Source organism: Garra rufa, chromosome 24 (assembly GCF_049309525.1).
Source record: "Garra rufa chromosome 24, GarRuf1.0, whole genome shotgun sequence".
NCBI classification, from domain to species: Eukaryota; Metazoa; Chordata; class Actinopteri; order Cypriniformes; family Cyprinidae; genus Garra; species Garra rufa.
This window is the reverse complement of record NC_133384.1, coordinates 26755011-26774069: the sequence shown is the minus strand read 5'-3', so window position 1 is coordinate 26774069 and position 19059 is coordinate 26755011. Positions and strand designations below refer to the sequence as shown.

The following is a 19059-nucleotide window of genomic DNA, read 5'->3' as shown; positions in this document are numbered from 1 at the left end:
TAGATAAAAGTAAAAGAAGGAAATAGTCATTGAGAGAAAATGAAGTCACAATGTGTAATATAAAGTTGTGAATAAAAGATATAAAGTCTAATTACCTAGAAATAATTACCTTTTTATTTATTTTACTCTGAAGCAGAAATGGTTTCCACAAAAAAAATTCACAAGATACTAAATACGTGAAGCAAATCTGTTGCTCTGCCTACAGAGATGTCAAACAGGTTATAATGAAATTCAGTTCAAATCCAATTTATATGCTGGATCATCCTGTTTTTGTGTCTATAGCTGATTTGCACCATTTCAAGGCTGCTTCAGTCACGGCACGCATCTCCTTTCAACATATAGCCAATCAGAGCGGGCCGATGTGTCAGCATGTCTGCTCTGATCCTTGGTATCACCTCAAGTCACGCTGACAACTCACAGCACTTCACAAGACTGTTTATTCAGCCATAAGAGGCGTTTGCCCTCGCTGCTGGAGATGACGCGTGTCCACGAATGCCCAAAACCACACGCTCGTGACAGAAGAAAGGAATATGAAACACTTTTACAGAATATCCCTCTAATAAAAGTAGATTTCGTTTTAAATTTTCTAGAGTTAAAGCAGATTTGAGTCCTGTCATCCACAGTATTCCCCCCCAGTGCAGTTTAATGCCATTTTAGTGTATAACCCATCCAGACTAGGCATTTCTGCATCATAATTTATTAAATCACACAAATTTACATTTAAAATGCCTTGCCTGAACTTTAACTCTTGCCAACTGACTTGTGTTAATCTAGGACATTTTAATACTTAATAGGACATTTATTCATCATAATAAGTCAAACGAGGTATAAGATACTTAACGTTTGCATTTAAATCCTTATTTAGTCTTTCCCCCAGACGGCTGTTTAAGTTATGCTGGGGAGGTTTCGTCTGATTATGTTGGAGACGTTTCCTTTTTGTCAAAATGACAGGTTCTCCATACAGCCTCCGACATAGTGTCGCAAACGTTCCTCTCATTCCCTGCATTCTCAGGACTGCCTACCCCTATAAAATACCACTGATCTATTTAGAGTATTTATTTTATAAATAATGCCATTAAGACTTAATTAGGCAACAAATCTTATGTCAAAACCAGCCTTGGGTACAAGCTAAAAACAATCTCATGACTTACAAAAAGACTAAACTAAACAAAAATTAGATGGGAAAAATGTATTTTCATTCCTATTAAGGCAAGGATAGTTGAGTTTACAGGACGTCCCCTGATGCCCTTGTAATGGCAATGAAGAGGGAACATAATAACATTGCCAGGTGTTTCATTCGCCACAGCTTATGAATAAATGTAAAATAAATCACAGTAAGCTACAGTTCAGCTCATTAATAGGAAAAACACCTACTAATTCATCATAGGATCCCGAAAAAAATGTTCATGAGCACCAAATCAATATATTAGAATGATTTCTGAAGGATCATATGACACTGAAGACTGGAGTAATGATGCTGAAAATCCAGCTTTGTCATCAAAGGAATAAACTACATTTAAAAATATATTAAATAGAAAACAGGTATTTTAAATTGTAATAATTTAATAAATAAACAATCAAATAAATGTTTTGGTAAGCATAGGAGACTTCCTTAAAAACATAAAACACTTTACCACTGCAAATGTTTGTAGTGGTGTAGTCTGTAGTGTAGTTTTCAAGAGAGGAGTGGATTTATGGGGACACCTGAGACTTTGTGACTGAACTTTGTTGTTTACAAAATTTACATACACCTTGCAGAATCTGCAAAATGTTAATTATTGGACCAAAATAAGATGGATCATACAAAATGCATGTTATTTTTTATTTAGTAATGACCTGAATAAGATATTTCACATAAAAGACGTTAGTCCACAAAAGAAAATAATAGTTGAAATTATAAAAAATGGCCCTGTTCAAAAGTTTACATACACTTGATTCTTAATACTCTGTTGTTACCTGAATGATCTACAGCTATTTTTTTTTGTTTGTTTGGTGATAGTTGTTCATGAGTTCCTTGTTTGTTCTAACCAGTTAAACTGTCTGCTGTTCTTTAGAAAAATCCTTCAGGTCCCACAAATTCTTTGGTTTTTCAGCATTTTTGTGTATTTGAACCCTTTCCGACAATGACTTTATGATTTTGAGATCCATCTTTTTACACTGAGGACAACTGAGGGACTCATATGTAACTATTACAGAAGATTCAAACGCGCACTGATGCTCCTGAATAGGGTAAATTTTACTTATTTTGTTTTCTGAGAGACATGTAAAAATGAAGAAAAATATACACATCTTCATTCTGTTCAAAAGTTTACACCCTGTCTCTTAATGCATTGTTTTTCCTTCTGGAGCATCAGTGCGCATTTGAACCTTCTGTAATAGTTGCATATGAGTCTCTCAGTTGTCCTCAGTGTGAAAAGATGGATCTCAAATCATACAGTCGTTGTTGGAAAGGGTTCAAATACACAAAAACGCTGAAAAAACAAAGAAATTGTGAGACCTAAAGGATTTTTCTGAAGAAAAGCGTGCAGTTTAACTGTTCAGGACAAACAAGGGACTCATGAACAACTATCAACTAAAAAAACACAGCTGTGGATTATAGGTAACAACAAAGTATTATGAATAAGTTTATGTAATTTTTTAAAAAGGGTAATTTTTGGATTATATGTAAACATCTTCTATGTGAAATAACATCTTATTTAGGTCAGTACTAAATAAAAAATAACATGCATTTTGTATGATCCCTATTGATTGGTCAAATAATTAACATTTTGCAGATTCTGCAAAATGGGACCTCAACTGTATATTGTAAAATGGTGCATAATAGGTCTCCTCTCTACTCTAAAGCAATAAATTGCCATCTAACCACACAATGTAGAACACTTATAGAACAAGTGAATAAAAACGTCCCAGAATCCCCAATGAGCTTCAATTCATTGATTGATTATTCAAATCTCTAAAGCACAATTGCAGGATCAAACCTTAAATTTCACATGGCTTTATTTCATGAGCTGAGAGAATCTGGTTTTCTAATAAGACAAAACCTTACATGTTATTGGACATTTATAGTTTTTTTTTGTAACATTCTGCTGCCACAAAGAAACAAAAGCACCCCTCTGTTCTGATTCTTTTATCATTCCGCTCTTTTTTTGGCTCTCTGGCACTCTTTTCAACTTCAAACGCATCTAAAATCATTTGTCTCTAAATTCGGGATCCCCAGAAATATAATACGGCGAGCAATTTGGTTGAAAGCCCATGAAAACACACTTGAGCCAGCTGCTCGCTTTCTTTCAAAAACTCTAGTGTTTTCTATGACCGTTTGTCTCTGTCAGACACATGGATGAACACACACATCCATGCATGCGCGCACTCGCATTTCCAAATGCACACAAACACAGTCTCTGCCCCAAAGGTAGTCCCAGCTGGCATAGATTCAGGCTAGATAGTGGGCACTAAAAGGTTCAGGGTCCTGAAGTGCCCTCAGTGTCCACACATGCTGATTTGTCTGCGGTTGTAGCACATGTAGAGGAAACAACAGTGCCTTTCAGACAAAATATCTTCCTTGGCCACAGTCATTCATGCATAGCTCCTTCAGGACGGTGAGCAGAATGATCCTAAACACTGTTTACAATCAAGACGTGTCTGTGAAGTAATTCTAAAAAAGATAAGTTCAGCCGCTCACCTTGGATGGATCCGGGGTGGGCTCATAGCAAACCCTGTCGATGCTGGGATACACGTCAGACCAACCTTCCGTAGTGCAGTTCCTGCTAATGATGCCTAGAACAAACAGATATCGCTTCGTTAACAGCCAATTTATCAGACTGATTAATGGCAATTTAGACTGACAACCAGCATTAATGAGTGTTTTGGTAGGTAACGCTCCACAACGGTGCACATCGCTGAAAGATATCAGAGAAAACTAAACACAAAAATAAGCTAATCAAAGAAATGAATCAAGAATAAAGTGAAGCTCAACAAAGCCTCAACAAAAAAATGTTTCAAAAGCAAAACATTTTGCATAAAGAAAATGAAGCTTAAAGCAAAATACATTTTTACTTTTTTTTTTACTGTGCCGTTTTCTTTAGGTGTGATTTCTAGCTACATGGGCTGGAGTCGCTCATTATACTTGTAAATCCATATGGCACCAGTGATAATGGAATAGCTTTGTACATCACTGATGCATTCAGTCAAGGCTGAGAGGCTGAGTGTGAAGTATAAATACAGAATATTTGTGTTTCGTGCATTAAAGTGTCTGCGTGTAGGCTTGCTAATACTCTCGGTAACGAAACAACAGCCTCCTACACAATGCATTGCATCAATGACTGCCATTACACCTGGAGAAGAGCAGCTGGCAGGCTAACAAAGAGTACATGAACACATTTATACATCAGACAAACATTACGACACCCAAAAGACCTCAGTGCAAGAAAACCAGCAGGCTGAAACATGGATTTTTGAAGGTGTGATTTAAAAATAGCACTGGATAGAGTGAAAAACATCATTTTATCTCTGATGAATGTGCGGAGACAACTATCTGTATGAGTAAAGAAACCATAGGTTGATTACCTGAAAGCTATTGAAAAATTATGTTATTATATTTATTATTATAAAACACATTAATATAACTTAGAATTCGTTATTTTAAAAATGAAAGATTTTTGCAATTTTTATAATGTAAAACAGTACAATGTCAGGTAATTTATACATTTTTTTTGTTACATTTACAATTCAGTAAATTATGGAAGCTCATATCTACCATGGAATAAAAAATTAAAAAAGTAATTGTGACTTTCTGTCTTGCAATTCAGATTTAGTTATTTCAGAATTGCGATATATAAAATTAGTCTTGCAAAATATAAACAAATTTTCTTTGCAATTCTGAGAAGAAAAGCTGGAATTGTAAACTAAATTGAATTGTGAGATTAAATGTTTATTATCTATTATCTATTATTAAAGCAATTATCTTTTTATTCCATGGCAGAAACAAAATAGCAGAATTGTCGCTGAATTTATATATCACAACTGTGATTTTTTTTCTCTGATTTGTAAGAACAAATGTCAGAATTGTGCAATAGAAAGTCACAATCACCATAATTATTTATTTATTTATTTATTCATTCATCCATTCATTCATTCTGGCAGAAACAAACGTTTATATATTTCAAAACATTTATCATTTTTGAATTTCAAACATTTTTACATTTTTTTTTTTTTTTGCATGGCAGAAACAAAAGAACAGAGTTGTTGTTGAATTTACAGATCACAACTTTGACTTTTTGTGATGGCAAAAGTCACAATAACCATTTTTCTTAAATTAGTTTTTTTTTTCCTTGTGGTGGAAACAAACTTGTATATATTTTAGCATGGACCATTTCAAAACATTTTTTAAATCTTTTTTTTTTTTATTTAAATTTTACTTTTTATTCCATGGCAGAAACAAAAGAACAGCACTGTCTACTAATCGCAAGTCATAATAACCATTTTTATGTATTTGTTTATTTATTTATTTATTTATTCATTCCTTGTGGTGGAAACAAATGTATATATATTTTATCATTTTTAAATATATATTTTTTAATCATTTTTAATTTTATTTTTTAATTCAATGGCAGAAACAAAAGAACAGAATTGTCGCTGAATTTACATATCACAACTCTTCTTCTTAAAATAGAAAAAACATCAGAATTTTGCAATAGAAACACAATTACCATATTTATCTATCTATTTATTTATTCATTCATTCATGTGGCAGAAACAAACGTATATACTGTATATTTTAACACAGACCATTTCAGTTTTTCAAAACAATTTTAATTTTTTTTTATTCCATAGCAGAACCAAAAGAACAGAATTTTTGCTGAATTTACAGATCCATTTTTATTTATTTACTTATTTATTTCTATTATTATTTTTTTCTAGTAGTAGAATCAAGCTGATATATATTTTACCACGGACCATTTCAAAACATTTTCTATCATTTTTTAACATGTTTCTATTTCAAAACATATTTTTTTTATTCCATGGCAAGAACAGAACTGTCTCTGAATTTACAGATCACAACTCTTTCTCAGAATTGCAAGACAAAAAGGCAGGATTGTGTGATAGAAAGTCACAATTGCCATTTTTTATTTATCTATTTCTTTTTTTTTTTTTTGTGGCAGAACCAAGCTTATATATTTTATCATGGACCATTTTTTTTTTTAATTTCAAAACATATTTTTATTCCATGGCAGAAACAGAAGAACAGAGTTGTCTCAGAGTTTCTCAGAATTTCAAGAAAAAAAAGGCATTTTGTGTGATAGAAAGTCACAATTAGCTTATTTATTTGTATCAATTACCTTATAAATATGTATTTATTTATGTATTTATGTGGCGGAAACAAGCTTATAAATAAATAAGCAAGCTTATACATAATTAATAAAAAAAAAATTAACTTGTAAGCTTCTTTTCTTTGTTTTTTGTTTGTTTTGTTTTGTTTTTGCATTTAAAATTCATTTAAACATTTTCCCCTGACATAAAAAAGGCCTCAGCTTTAATTATTGCTAATTGTATTTAAAAAACAATAAAGGAGAGGACTTTTCTTCTTCACTTCAGAAATCTAGCACACTGGAATCGGTCAGTAGAACACTGACCTACAAAAGCCAGCTGAGATAATTCAGTATATTTACTAACATCGATACTGCGTGATTGTGAAAACATTTCAAGTGCGACTACTTCTAGCGTTTAACTCAGACCTTCTTGTGACATGAGTATATTCTATATATATTTTAGGACTGAGAGGACAGCAGAATGAATATTTAATGGCATTTCATCGGGCCAAATATGAGGTCGAGCACAGCTACATCACTGCAGACCACTCTGCTAGAGAGAGAGAATGTAAACTCTCCTGACATGTATCAACATGGAGATTTATTTTTGTCCGTGTCCAGCCTGAAACAAATCCCCAAATACACACCCACACATGCTCACACGCACCCAGCCATGCAGATCCGAACACACGTGTGCATACAGACACTCAAACACACACACAAGCCCAACAAAAGCGGCTGTCTGCACAAACAGACAGATTCAGGCTTTATAAAAGTGTTAACTGACCCATCTTTGAAAACCTGGACCACCATATTTGTCCTGTTCACAGGGATCCGCTAATGTACGTCATCATGTGAGCTCTTATCTTGAATTCAAATTGTCAGAACGGTAATCAAACATGCATTTGTCCAGGAGCATAAGCGCTTTGTGGGAGCACAATGTGGGACTGCTTTGCTCTGAACTGCCATTCAGGGACACAAAAGCCTGACAGACAGCTACTTTCCATTCTGTGCATGGCACATCAGTCCAAAACCCTCACGTCTAACATGACATTAGCAACAAAGACAGAAACAAGGCTACATGTGGAGTCATTTTTTAAGGGCTACTGTAGAGAAGCCATGTGAACTGCAGTAATGTAACCCAAGGGTTTGTTGCTAAATTTGACTATTAAATATGTTCAAACAGAAAATATTTTTTAAATTGTATAAACATTTCACAATATCACATTTTAAATCCAATGGAGCTTTGGTAAACATAATGACTTTTTAAAAAACAACAAAAATCAATTTCAAGGTTATTTAAAAATGTATATCAAGGTTATTTTAGTATAGTTTTAAGAATATAGTTTTCAAGTATTAACATTTTAGTAACTTTGCTTAGTATTTTGTTTTGTGTCTTATTAGTTAAAACTCATTGGAACAAGGTTATTTATGATATCAAGGTTATTTTAGTATCATTTTAATAATATTATGATTTTATTAATATTTAAAAGTATTAATATTTTAGTAATTTTGTTTACTATTTAGTTTTGTGCTTTATTAATCAATATGGAACATATCTATATCAAGGTTATTTTAGTAATAGTAATAAAGTTTTTATTAATATAACTAAGATTTCTGTAATTTTGTTTTCAATTTTTCTTTGTGTTTTATAAGTTTAAAAAACGTTGGAACGGTACATATCAAGGTTATTTTAGTATCAATGTAATCATTTTATAGCTTTTATTAACATTTCAGTAATTTGTTTACTCTTTTTTGGAATGCTAAATATCAAGGTTATTTTAGTATCACTGTAATAATATTATAGTTTTTATTAATATTTTAAAATATTAATATGTCAGTAGTTTTATTTACTATTTTGTTTTGTGTTTTATTAGTTAAAAACTCTTTGAAACTGTATTTACTGTATATCAAGGTTATTTTAGTATCACTGTAATAATATTAGTTTTTATTAATATTTTAAAAGTATTAATATTTCATTAACTTTGTTTACTATTTTGTTTTGTGTTGTACTCGTTAAAAGAACTCTTTGGAACGTATATATCAAGGTTATTTTGGTATCACTGTAATAATATTATAGTTTTATTAATATTTTAAAATATTAACATTTTAGAAATTTTATCTTTTTTGTGTGTTTTATTAGTTAAAAAACTTTGGAACTGTATATATAAAGGTTATTTTAAATCATTGTAAAAAAAATTGATAGTTTTTATTAATATTTTAAAATATTACTATTTCAATAATTTAGTTTTACTTTAAAATATTAAAATTATTTTTAGCATCATTTTACTAATTTAGCTTTTTTACGTTTTATTAGTTAAAAATCTTTGGAACAGTACAAGGTTATTTTAGCATCATTGTAAGAATGTTGTAATTTTTCTTATTATTTTAAAGTATTGACATTTTAGTAATTTTTTTACTATTTAGTTTTGCGTGTTATTAGTTAAAAATGTAATAATGTAGTTTTTATTAATATTTTTAAGTATTAATAATTTTAAGTTAAAATTTAAGTTACTTTTTTAAGTTTTATTAGTTAAAGGACATTTTGGTATCACTGTAATATTATAGTTTTTATTAATATTTTGAAGTATTACAATTTCAGTAATTTTATTTACTATTTTGTTTAGTGTGTTATTTAAAAACGTTTTGGAATGGTGTATATACCAAGGTTATTTTAGTATCTTTTTTAATAATATTATAGTTTTTATTAACATTTTAAAGTATTAACATTTCAGTAATTTTGTTTACTATTCAGTTTTGTGTTTTATTAGTTAAAGAAACATTTGGAACAGTATCTATATCAAGATTATTTTAGTAACATTGTAATAATATAGCTTTTATTAATATTTTAAAGAATCAATATTTCTTTAATTTTGTTTACTATTTTGTTTTCTGTTTAATTAGAGTTTCAAAAGTTTCAAAAGTTGGTATATATCAAGGTTATTTTAGTATCATTATAATAATATTATGTTTTTTTATTAATATTTTAACGTATTAACATTTGAGCAATTTTACTTTTTTGTGTGTGTTTTATTAGTTTAAAACTAATAAATAATAAAACTTATATTTGTATCGCTGTAATAATATTGTCGTTTTTATTAATATTTTAAATTAATATTTAACACTTTCTTTCTCTAAAACTGGACCCCAACTGAAACTGAAACCCCCCTGATATAACATACATGTGCTCGGTTGAGGAAGAGGAGCAGACTGAAACATTTACTGCCCACACAACCCTGCAGCACCTGAATTAACCTCATACAATGAGAAAGACTGATATATATATCTGTTCTGCCCCTTACAATCCATTAACGTCTGTCAAATGATTGGAAATATATCCCTAGAACACTAGGTTGAGAAAGTGCAATGCATTGCTTTTTTTGAGAGCTACTTTACGGAAAAAACTGTGGATAATATCTGGGGTAACAGCTAATGGAGCATAAATGATGCTGATGGTGATGACAGTGATTCATCTGCGAAAAGTTCAGCCATACATTAGAAAGCTTGATTGGAAATGATAATCGTGCGCTATAAAACCACAGGTCAGCATGTGTTTCCAGATGTTCTGGGCTAATTTGGGTTCTTAACTCCGTGGATATCCAGCGGCACCATGTGTTCATGTGTTCCTGCATGACCTCTGAGCCAGCAGGTTAGAAAGCTCTCAAAGGCTGAAAATAGCCTGATTGGGGAATCAGGGCTGTATGTACTCCCACACTCTGGAGCTTGACAGACAACTTCTCTGTAGGGAAGAAAGGGTGTGCTGGTTCTGTGCCATCGGCTCGGGTCCACGGGTCAATGAGCATGTCCGAGCAGAAGGGGAAAGACATGATTCACTCACTCCAGCCTTCGGTTTACTCCCTTACTCATTAATTTACTCACACTCACACATGCACGCTCACAATCAGCACATTCATTTACAGAAAGCTGGCCTTCAAATGGAAAGTAAGAGCCGTATATCACTTATCTGCTTTGTGCACATGTGAGCAGAACTAAACATAAACTTCATAAAATAGGGTTTTACAGCTTAATCCCATGGGAAAACGTGTTTAGGTTTGTATATACACTGGTGAAACCCTTTGGAGAACATCTAAACATCTGTTCATAACGGACAGCTCTCTGAGAAACTATAAGTTCTTGAAAGACCATTTTATTTAAATTAAACCCTCACCCTCATGTCGTTCCAAACCTATAAGACCTTCATTTATCTTCGAAACACAAATTAAGATATTTTTGATGAAATCCGAGAGCTTTTTAACCCCGCATAGACAGCAATGCAACTGACACGTCTTATGGTCTAGAAAGATAGTAAGAACATCAATAAAATAGTCCATGTGACATCAGTAGTTCAACCCGTAATGTTATGAAGTTACAAGAATACTTTTTGTGCGAAAACTGCAAAAAAAATAAATAAATAACGACTTTATTCGACAATCATCTCTTCAGTGTAAGTCTTCAGAAAGCTCCCGGATTTCATCAAAAGTATCTTATTTTGTGTTCTGAAGATGTACGAAGGTCAAACGGGTTTGGAACAACATGAGGATGAATAATTAATGACAGAATTTTCATTTTTGGGGGAACTATCGCTTTAAAAACAGCATCTAGTGGTTCCTCAGCTGATTCTGAGTGTGGGACAACCAATACTATACATTTTGTATTCATCTGTTTTAGCTGACTTTTGTTTTCAGCATCATGTTGGGATGAATCAATAACAGAAAAATTTACCATCTCTGGTGAACAAATTTTTTAGGGCAGCGGGGCAGGTGTTGACGACAACCTCTCCAATGTCAGCATGGTGCCAGCAGGAAATATTGTCCCACATCCCCCTGCAACCTGTGAGGATGTAAAAACAAAAACCAATCACATCTGGATCTCAAAATATGCTGAAACAGCAGAACGTTGAGTAAAGTTAGCGCAGCACTGCACATGAGAAACTTGACATGTGTTTGACAGAAACATGGGAAAATGTTTAGTTTGGGATAAGATCCGCATTCATTGACTAATGTTCTTTTGAGTCTTTCTGCTTTTTGTGTCGAGTTTATCTGAACATGTTTTGAACATCACTTTTAAAGAGATAGTTCATCCAAAAATTTAAATTCTGTCATTTATCACCCTCATGTCATTCCAAACCTGTAATAGCTTCATTCATCTGTAAAACACGAATTAAGAAATCTAAGAGCTTTCTGACCCTACATAGACAGCATCATAACTGACACATTTGAGACCCAGAAAGGTAGAAATGACATTGTTAAAATTGTCCATGTGACATCAGCGGTTTAACCTTAACTTTATGAAGCTACGAGAATACTTTCTGTGTGCAAAGAAAACTTTATTCAACAATTTCTTCTATTTAGTGTGCGTTCACAAGAGCACCAAGACACATGAAGTTAAACCATGAATGTGACATGGACTATTTTAACCTTTCTTCTTACTACCGTTCCAGGCTTTGAATGTGTCAGTTGCATTGCTGTCTGCACAGTCAGAAAACTCTCGTATTTCATTAAAAATATCTTAATTTCAGGGTTTGTACAGATACTGCGCAATGAAATTCCAGAACTTTCAAGGATTTTTCAAACACTACTTTTTGGATTTTCAAGGACTTTAATCAGAGATCTCACTTATCGAACAATGCTTCTCTTTCAAATTCTAAAAAAAAGATAAATGGATAAATAAAAATAAACTAATAAAACAAAATGGCAAAAATAAAGTGAAGCACATGCAAAGTATTACTACTAAAGTATATTAAAGTATACTACACTTTTACTATAGTAAAACCATGGTTAATTTTCTTAAGGGATTTGTATTTGTGTATACTTTCTTTGTTTGGTTTTATAACTACACTCTTAAAAATAAAGGTTTACCTTCACAGTGATACCATAGATGAACCACCGATTTTTGGTTTCACAACGAACCATTTAGTTAAAGGTTCTTTAAAGAACCATCTCTTTCTAACCTTTTTATAATCTGAAGAACCACCTTCAGACAGGTTCTTCAGATGTTTAGGTACTTAATAAAACCATTTTAACAAAAAAAGATTCTTCTATGGCATTGTGCAGCACCTTTATTTTTAAGAGTGTATACTGCCTTAATTGTTTGATGTTTTCTACTGTTTAAGAAAAACAAAAACAGAAAAAACATTCACAAAACTGAAATTCTGGAAACAAATGATTTGCCATACGCTCTCCGAAGTTCCTGAACTGAATCAAATGATTCGAGAACCCGCAACGAAGTCCTGAACTGAATCAAATGATTGGCAATTCAGGTTCACAAAAAAGATTTTCAAACCTGTTCCAAAGTTCTGATCTAAATCGAACGATTCACGATCCACGCTCCAAGGTCCAAATCTGAATAATGATTCACAAACTATAATTTCCAATCAGGACTCGGAGCATGTATAGCGAATCATTTAATTTAGATCGGGACTTCAAATTGTGAATCATTTGATTTGAATCATTTAATTCACAAAATGATTCACAAACCCGTTATGATCTAAATCAAATGATTCGTGAATCGTGATAGACCTAAATCACATGATTGATCCGAAAAGAGCACCTTGAAACAATGAATCATTTTTAGATGTATTGGTTTAACTCATTTGGAGTTGCAAAAGGCTGTTTCACCCATCACTAAGTACTTTTTAAAATCATTACAAGGGATGTTGAAGTTTGAAAATGAATGGCTCCTTTAATTTGATCTGGTTTTTGCAAGTGAATCGCTTGAAATAAATGATCAAAGTCATGAGTTTGAATCAATCGAGGCGATTCCAGCGTAAATGACTCAACTGATTTGGTTCATCTGTTCCTGGCTTAGCTTGCTAATTTTATGACATTAACAATTTTCAAAGGTTTTCCAGACCTTAAATTTCAAAAAGTCAAATTCAAAAAACCTCAAGCACTTTAAGCACCTTGTTCGAACCCTGTAATTTGTGTTCTGAAGATGAACGAAGGTCTTTTGGGATTCAAATGACATGAGGGTGACTAATTTTCATTTTTGGGTGAACTATCCCTTTAACTTAACACCACAAAAGACTTTGCCTTTCATTTAGCATAGGTCAGGTACTAGAGTAAAACCAAAAAAAACAAAAAAGGGGAAAGTCACTGGATCTCATGAGACCGGCATACAGGGACGTGATGCATTCCAGCATTTCTGGTTAGATGAGTGTGTTGTGAAGGTCTAGACATAAATAGAAAAATGGTCAAAAAGGTTTGACAATGACATCACACCACCATCCATCATCATGTACAACTCCAAACGTTCTCTGAAACATCAGAGCAAAGAGGACATACAGTTCTTTATGTACTAAAGGAATAATTGACCTCAAAAAGTAAAATTCTATTATAATTTACTCACCATCGTGTTTTTTTTTTCTTCTGTGGAACACTACATTTGGATTTGGAATATAATAAACAAGTCACATCATTCACTTTTACGATACATTTATGGTGCTTCTTGGAACTTGAGAGGTCAGTCGCCCATTCCCTGTCTGTATATGGAAAAGAGAGACCAGTATAAAATAAAATTTATAATATGAGACACTACTGTTCAAAAGTTTAGGGTCAGAGCCAATTTTCTCTTGTGTTCCAAAGAAGTAGAAAAAGCCATGTAGGTTTGCACCATAAATAATGACTGAAATTTCATTTTTGGGAACTATTGCTTTAAACAGCTGCGCCTTCTCTAAAACAGCTGGTTGTTTCTGAGGGAAAATAAGGAGTCTAAACTAAGAGCAAATATGTCACTCATCAAGCATTGTTTAAGACACTGTAAACACTGCCTCTGATTGGTCAGCACTCAGTCCACTTTGCCCTTTTATGAACCATCAGAAATGTGGGACACATTAAGTGGTCCAAACTGCTTTTTTTCCAGTCATCTCCAAAGGGACTTGTCACTCATTTCGCCAGTTTGAATAGTCAAATCCTGTGTGTTTTTACTGGCAAATAATTACTATTAATTGGAACATCTGTCCAGTGATGGACACCATACAACTGTCAAAAAGGCAAACACAAGTGAAGCAGGGTCGTTCCCACACTTCAGGCATAAAAAAACAATGCACAGCAAACATTTAAAAATAAATAAACAATTCTGATAGCAAGTTTGGCAACGTTTTTTAAATGTAGTTATTTAATATTAGTATTGCCAAATAAATAAACAAATGCTGAAGAAGGTCTCTCATGGTTATTGACCACGGGTTGTGTGATTATGGCCAATGACCAGCGATGATAAGAGCTGGGAAAACGCAGGAGGAAAAAGTCATACAAAACAGACATCAATCATCGCTGAAACATCTGGCTTTTTAAAAGCTTTAAAGTAGGATCTGAAAACTATCATCATAAAACTGTCCATTAAAAAATGTTTATATCTTCTGTTACTTCACCCAGGATCAATTTAGTTTGGTTAGATCACTTTATGAAGTATAAAACTCTTCTAAATTTCTCTTTGAAATAAATTAATATTTTTATACAACAAGGACAAGGATGAATTAAATTGATCAAAAGTGACAATAAGGACTTTTATAATGTTACAAAAACTTTCCATTCATCATAGAATGCAGAAAAATGTGTAACAGACTCACCAAAAATGTAAAGTGGCAAAACAGTTTTCAACATTTATCAAAATAAATGTTTCTTAAGCAGCGAATCAGCATATTAGAATGATTTCTGAAGAATCATGTGAGACAGAAAACTGCTGAAAATTCAGCTTTGCATCAAAGGAATAAACATTTTAAAACAGAAAATTTAAAATTTAAATTATAATAATATTTAACAATATTACTGTTTTTACTATGTTTTAATAGCCTTGGTGAACATAAAATAATTATTTTACTAAAAAAAGACTAACAGTTATTGTGAGAGAAGTTTAAAATAGTAAAGTCACAATTATGAAACATAAAGTTATTCTAAGAAGTAAACATGCTTCTATATGTGAGTCATGTCCAATTCAGACAATACAAATATCTAATTCAACATTGACCTTATAAGCTAGAGACTAAAGAGGTAAATGTGATTCTACATGTGCCAGAGCAAACACTGCATGCCAACAGAGAAACAATGAGACATTAACTGATTATGTAGGACAAACAATGTGGCGAAAGCTCTTTCACTGTATTGTTTATGGGGAACATGACACAGATACACACAACACTACACATCTTTCAAAGATTGCCTGGTGAAATGCTGTTTCACGTTCTGGCCATTCAAAAATACTGTACTGTAAGTGGATTTAGAAGATGATGTAACGTGCGTGTGTGCTCAATACAGTACCTTTAGTGTGCGGAGGCAGCTCGTCTGCCAGATTGCCCAAACATTCCTTCTCAGCCATCTGCAGCTCATACAGAAAGTGACAGTTTGCATGTCTCCCACTGACCTTAGGGGGCAAAGGAAAGAAAACCAGCCGTATGATCATCTCAATGCTACAAATGCCTTCCAAGACATATAAAAAAAGTCTGTGTTGCTTTCGTTTTGTTGAGATACTATAACAGTTTTTATTAATATTTAGATTTTTTTATAGTGCATAATTGACCCAAAAATGAACATTTTCTGAGATGTATTTATTCTCAGGCCATCTAAGATGTGTGTGTTTTTTTCATTGGAACAGATTTGGAGAAATTTAGCATTACTTGCTCACCAACGGATCTTCTGCAGTGAATGGGTGCCGTCAGAATGAGCATCCAAACAGCTAATGCAAACATCACCGTAAGCCACACAACTCCAGTCCATCAATTAACATCTTGTGAAACAAAAAGCTGAATGTTTGTGAGACACAATCCAATGTGTTTTGATTTGATTTGCTTTGCTTCTGGCCAAAATCAATAATAACACTTCCTCCAGAGAAAAAAGTCCATTCCATGTTGTCATCTCAAAACATATTTGTTTGGAGCTTGTTTTTGATTGTAAACAGTGCTTCATCTGTGCATATTTCTCCCCTGTTTCAGACAAGTTGGCTTTTTCACTGGAGAAAAAAAATATTATAGACAGAGGGCTACTATTTTTGCCAGAAACAACTGTTTTAAGCCTTTGGAGTTGGAAATTTCCAGCTTTTGGAGTCGTGTGGATTACTTGTGTATTATTGTTATGTTTTCATCAGCTGTTTAAAATGATGATTTATTGGTGAAGAGATGATGTAATGCTAAATTTGTTTAAATGAAAAAACTAACTCACCTACATCTTGGGTGAACGAATGTTCAACAAATGATAATTTCTGTGTGAACTACTACTTCTTTATATACATTGCTGTTCAAAAGTTTGGAATCAGTAAGATTCTTTGTTTGTTTGTTTTTTAAGTCTTCCGCTCATCAAAGTTACATTTGTTTGATTAAAATACAAAAAAAGGTAAAATTATGAAATATTATTGCAATTAAAAATAACAGTTTTCTCTTTTAATATACTTATTTAATTTATTTCTGTGATGCAAACCTGAATTTTCATAAGCTATTACTCCAGTCTTCAGTATCACACGATCCTTCAGAAATCATTCTGATTAGGGCTGGTCCGAATACCATTTTTTAAGCTTTGAAGCTTCGGTAGTAATCAACACCGAATGTTCGAAGCTTCGGAGGGAGGGGCTGAACATATTCTTCTCTCTAATAAAAGCAGGAATCTCTGTGTTTCTGTCTGTTTGGATTTTTATTATGATTATTAATCTCAAAATTTAAAATCGAATGCCAACCCACCGAACGAATATTCGAATAATCGAATATTCTGGTCCAGCCCTAATTTTAATATGCTGCTTTATTATCAGTGTTGGAAACAGTTGTGCTGTTTAATATTTTTTTCTTTACTGAATAAAACGTTAAAAAGAACAGCATTTATTCAAAATAGAAATCTTTTCTAACAATATAAGTCTTTACTATGACGTTTTATCCATTTAACACATCCTTGCTGAATAAAAGTATTCATTACTTTCAAAAAAAGAAAAAAAAAATGTACTGACCCCAAACTTTGATCGGTAGAGTATATTGATTTTTTTATTTTAAATAAATGCTATTCTTTTTAACATTTTTGTTCATCAAAGAATCCTGAAAAAATATCACAGGTTCCAAAAAAATAGTAAGCAGCACAGCTGTTTCCAAAACTGAAAATAAATCATATTAGAATGATTTCTGAAGGATCACGAAAGATGCTGAAAATTTAGCTTTGCATCACAGGTATAAATTTCTTTTTCAAAGTAATTCAATTTTTTAAAAATCAAATAAACCCAGCCTTGATAAGCAGAAAATTCTTCTTTAAAAAAAAAAATCTTAGAGATCCCAAACTTTTAAACGGCAATGTACGTCTATATAGTTTTAGTTATTTTAGTACATTAAGTTAAACTAAATAAAAATGAACAAAGTTGCCTTGGTTACTAGATGAAAAAGTTGACCTTTTTTGTATTTTATTTATGGTTTTAGTTTTAGATCTACCCTGGTCTTAGTAACAATACATACTTCCATAGCCATGCACCCTGCAGCTTAGGGATCTACATAAACAAGGTTTGTCACCCAAATCGGTCCTTTAAGTAAGGCAGTGCAAAATTGCTAACTCAGTTAAGACGGTTTCCTGGTGACATCATCCGAAATGACTGATCAGCACAGTTGGCCTCAAAGCTGTTGAGATCAAAGAGCTGCCATAAAGCCTGTTCAAATTATAGACTAAAAATCCTCTATTATAAGAACTGTAATAATATCAAAGGGAATTATCCAGAGTCACATGAAGTCACCAGTTAAAGATCTCATCAGTTGGAGTTCAGCCATAAATGTGAGAAAATGCCACAGAATCATTCCAAAAGAACAGCTGTTAGATTTTCAAATTTAATTTTTTAAAAATGTAAAATACAAGCATTCCATTTGAGTTCAAAGAAAGTAAGAACATTTTCAAACCAAAATGTTTTTAACGCAAGGTCACCGTCTTATATATGTGTTTGTGAGTTCTTAGTCACTTTAGCTTCGGGTTTTTCTAAATGAGCAGCACAGAGACGAATCAGAAGAGGACATAAGCCTACACTTTAAGTCTGTCATTGCTCATCTTATTCAAAATCTTGAGCTACATCTCTGACGAGAGCAGTCACATTCATTCGAGCAGGGCTTTCTTCCCTATATATCACAGCTAGCTAGCAAGGTCGCCACGCACACTAATGATATGAATGATTGTATCAGGATTATTCTGGATCATTACTGTCAAGGCAAACGCATGCTGGCTGAGATTAACTCAGGCTGAGAGCAATTACAGCCAAGTCGAAAACACATTTGACATTCTCACCAGGTTTTCTCAGCACTTCTAAAAATATCCAAATGAGCTCCTTTTGTGTATCTTATTTTAATGGTATTTGTGAGAAAAGTGCATTACATCAGTACTGATAGTCTGTTGTCCTGGTTTAGCAAGACTGAGTCTCGTCAGCAGCCGGTCACCCGGGCACACATCTGACTCATCCTTCTGCTTCATGGGGATTGACATGTTTTTCAAAAATAATTTGTTGGGAAAACGAACAGAGGCTTTGTAGTTGGAAGGGGAGCATCTGGTGCAATAAACATGTAACACAGCTCCACCTGAGATTGGCGCTTTCTAAAAGTAAACTAAGTGACGAGGATGCAAGTAACGAAAATGTCAAAATGAGATGAATATTTTAGATAATCAGATAAATGACACCTATCAGAACTCCAAAAGATGCTTCAAGTAAGTATTTCTAACATTTATCTGAAAAGGTCATTTTAAATACCATATAGACAAGACTGAGATTTTAGTGTTTTTAAAAGAGATGCTCGCAAAGGCTGCATTTATTTGATCAA

The 19059-nt window shown here is 32.8% G+C and overlaps 1 protein-coding gene across 1 annotated transcript in view; it reads right to left on the bottom strand.

Annotated features, from left to right (window-relative positions):
- vipr2 (vasoactive intestinal peptide receptor 2) overlaps window positions 1–19059 on the bottom strand; it is a 46589-nt gene that overhangs the window by 19721 nt on the left and 7809 nt on the right. The window contains exons 2-4 of the mRNA XM_073830760.1: window positions 15560–15662; window positions 11028–11135; window positions 3680–3774 (exon numbers count right to left, since the gene is read on the bottom strand). Coding sequence (XP_073686861.1) covers window positions 3680–3774; window positions 11028–11135; window positions 15560–15662 — 306 coding nt within the window. The remainder of the gene's footprint in view (window positions 1–3679; window positions 3775–11027; window positions 11136–15559; window positions 15663–19059) is intronic.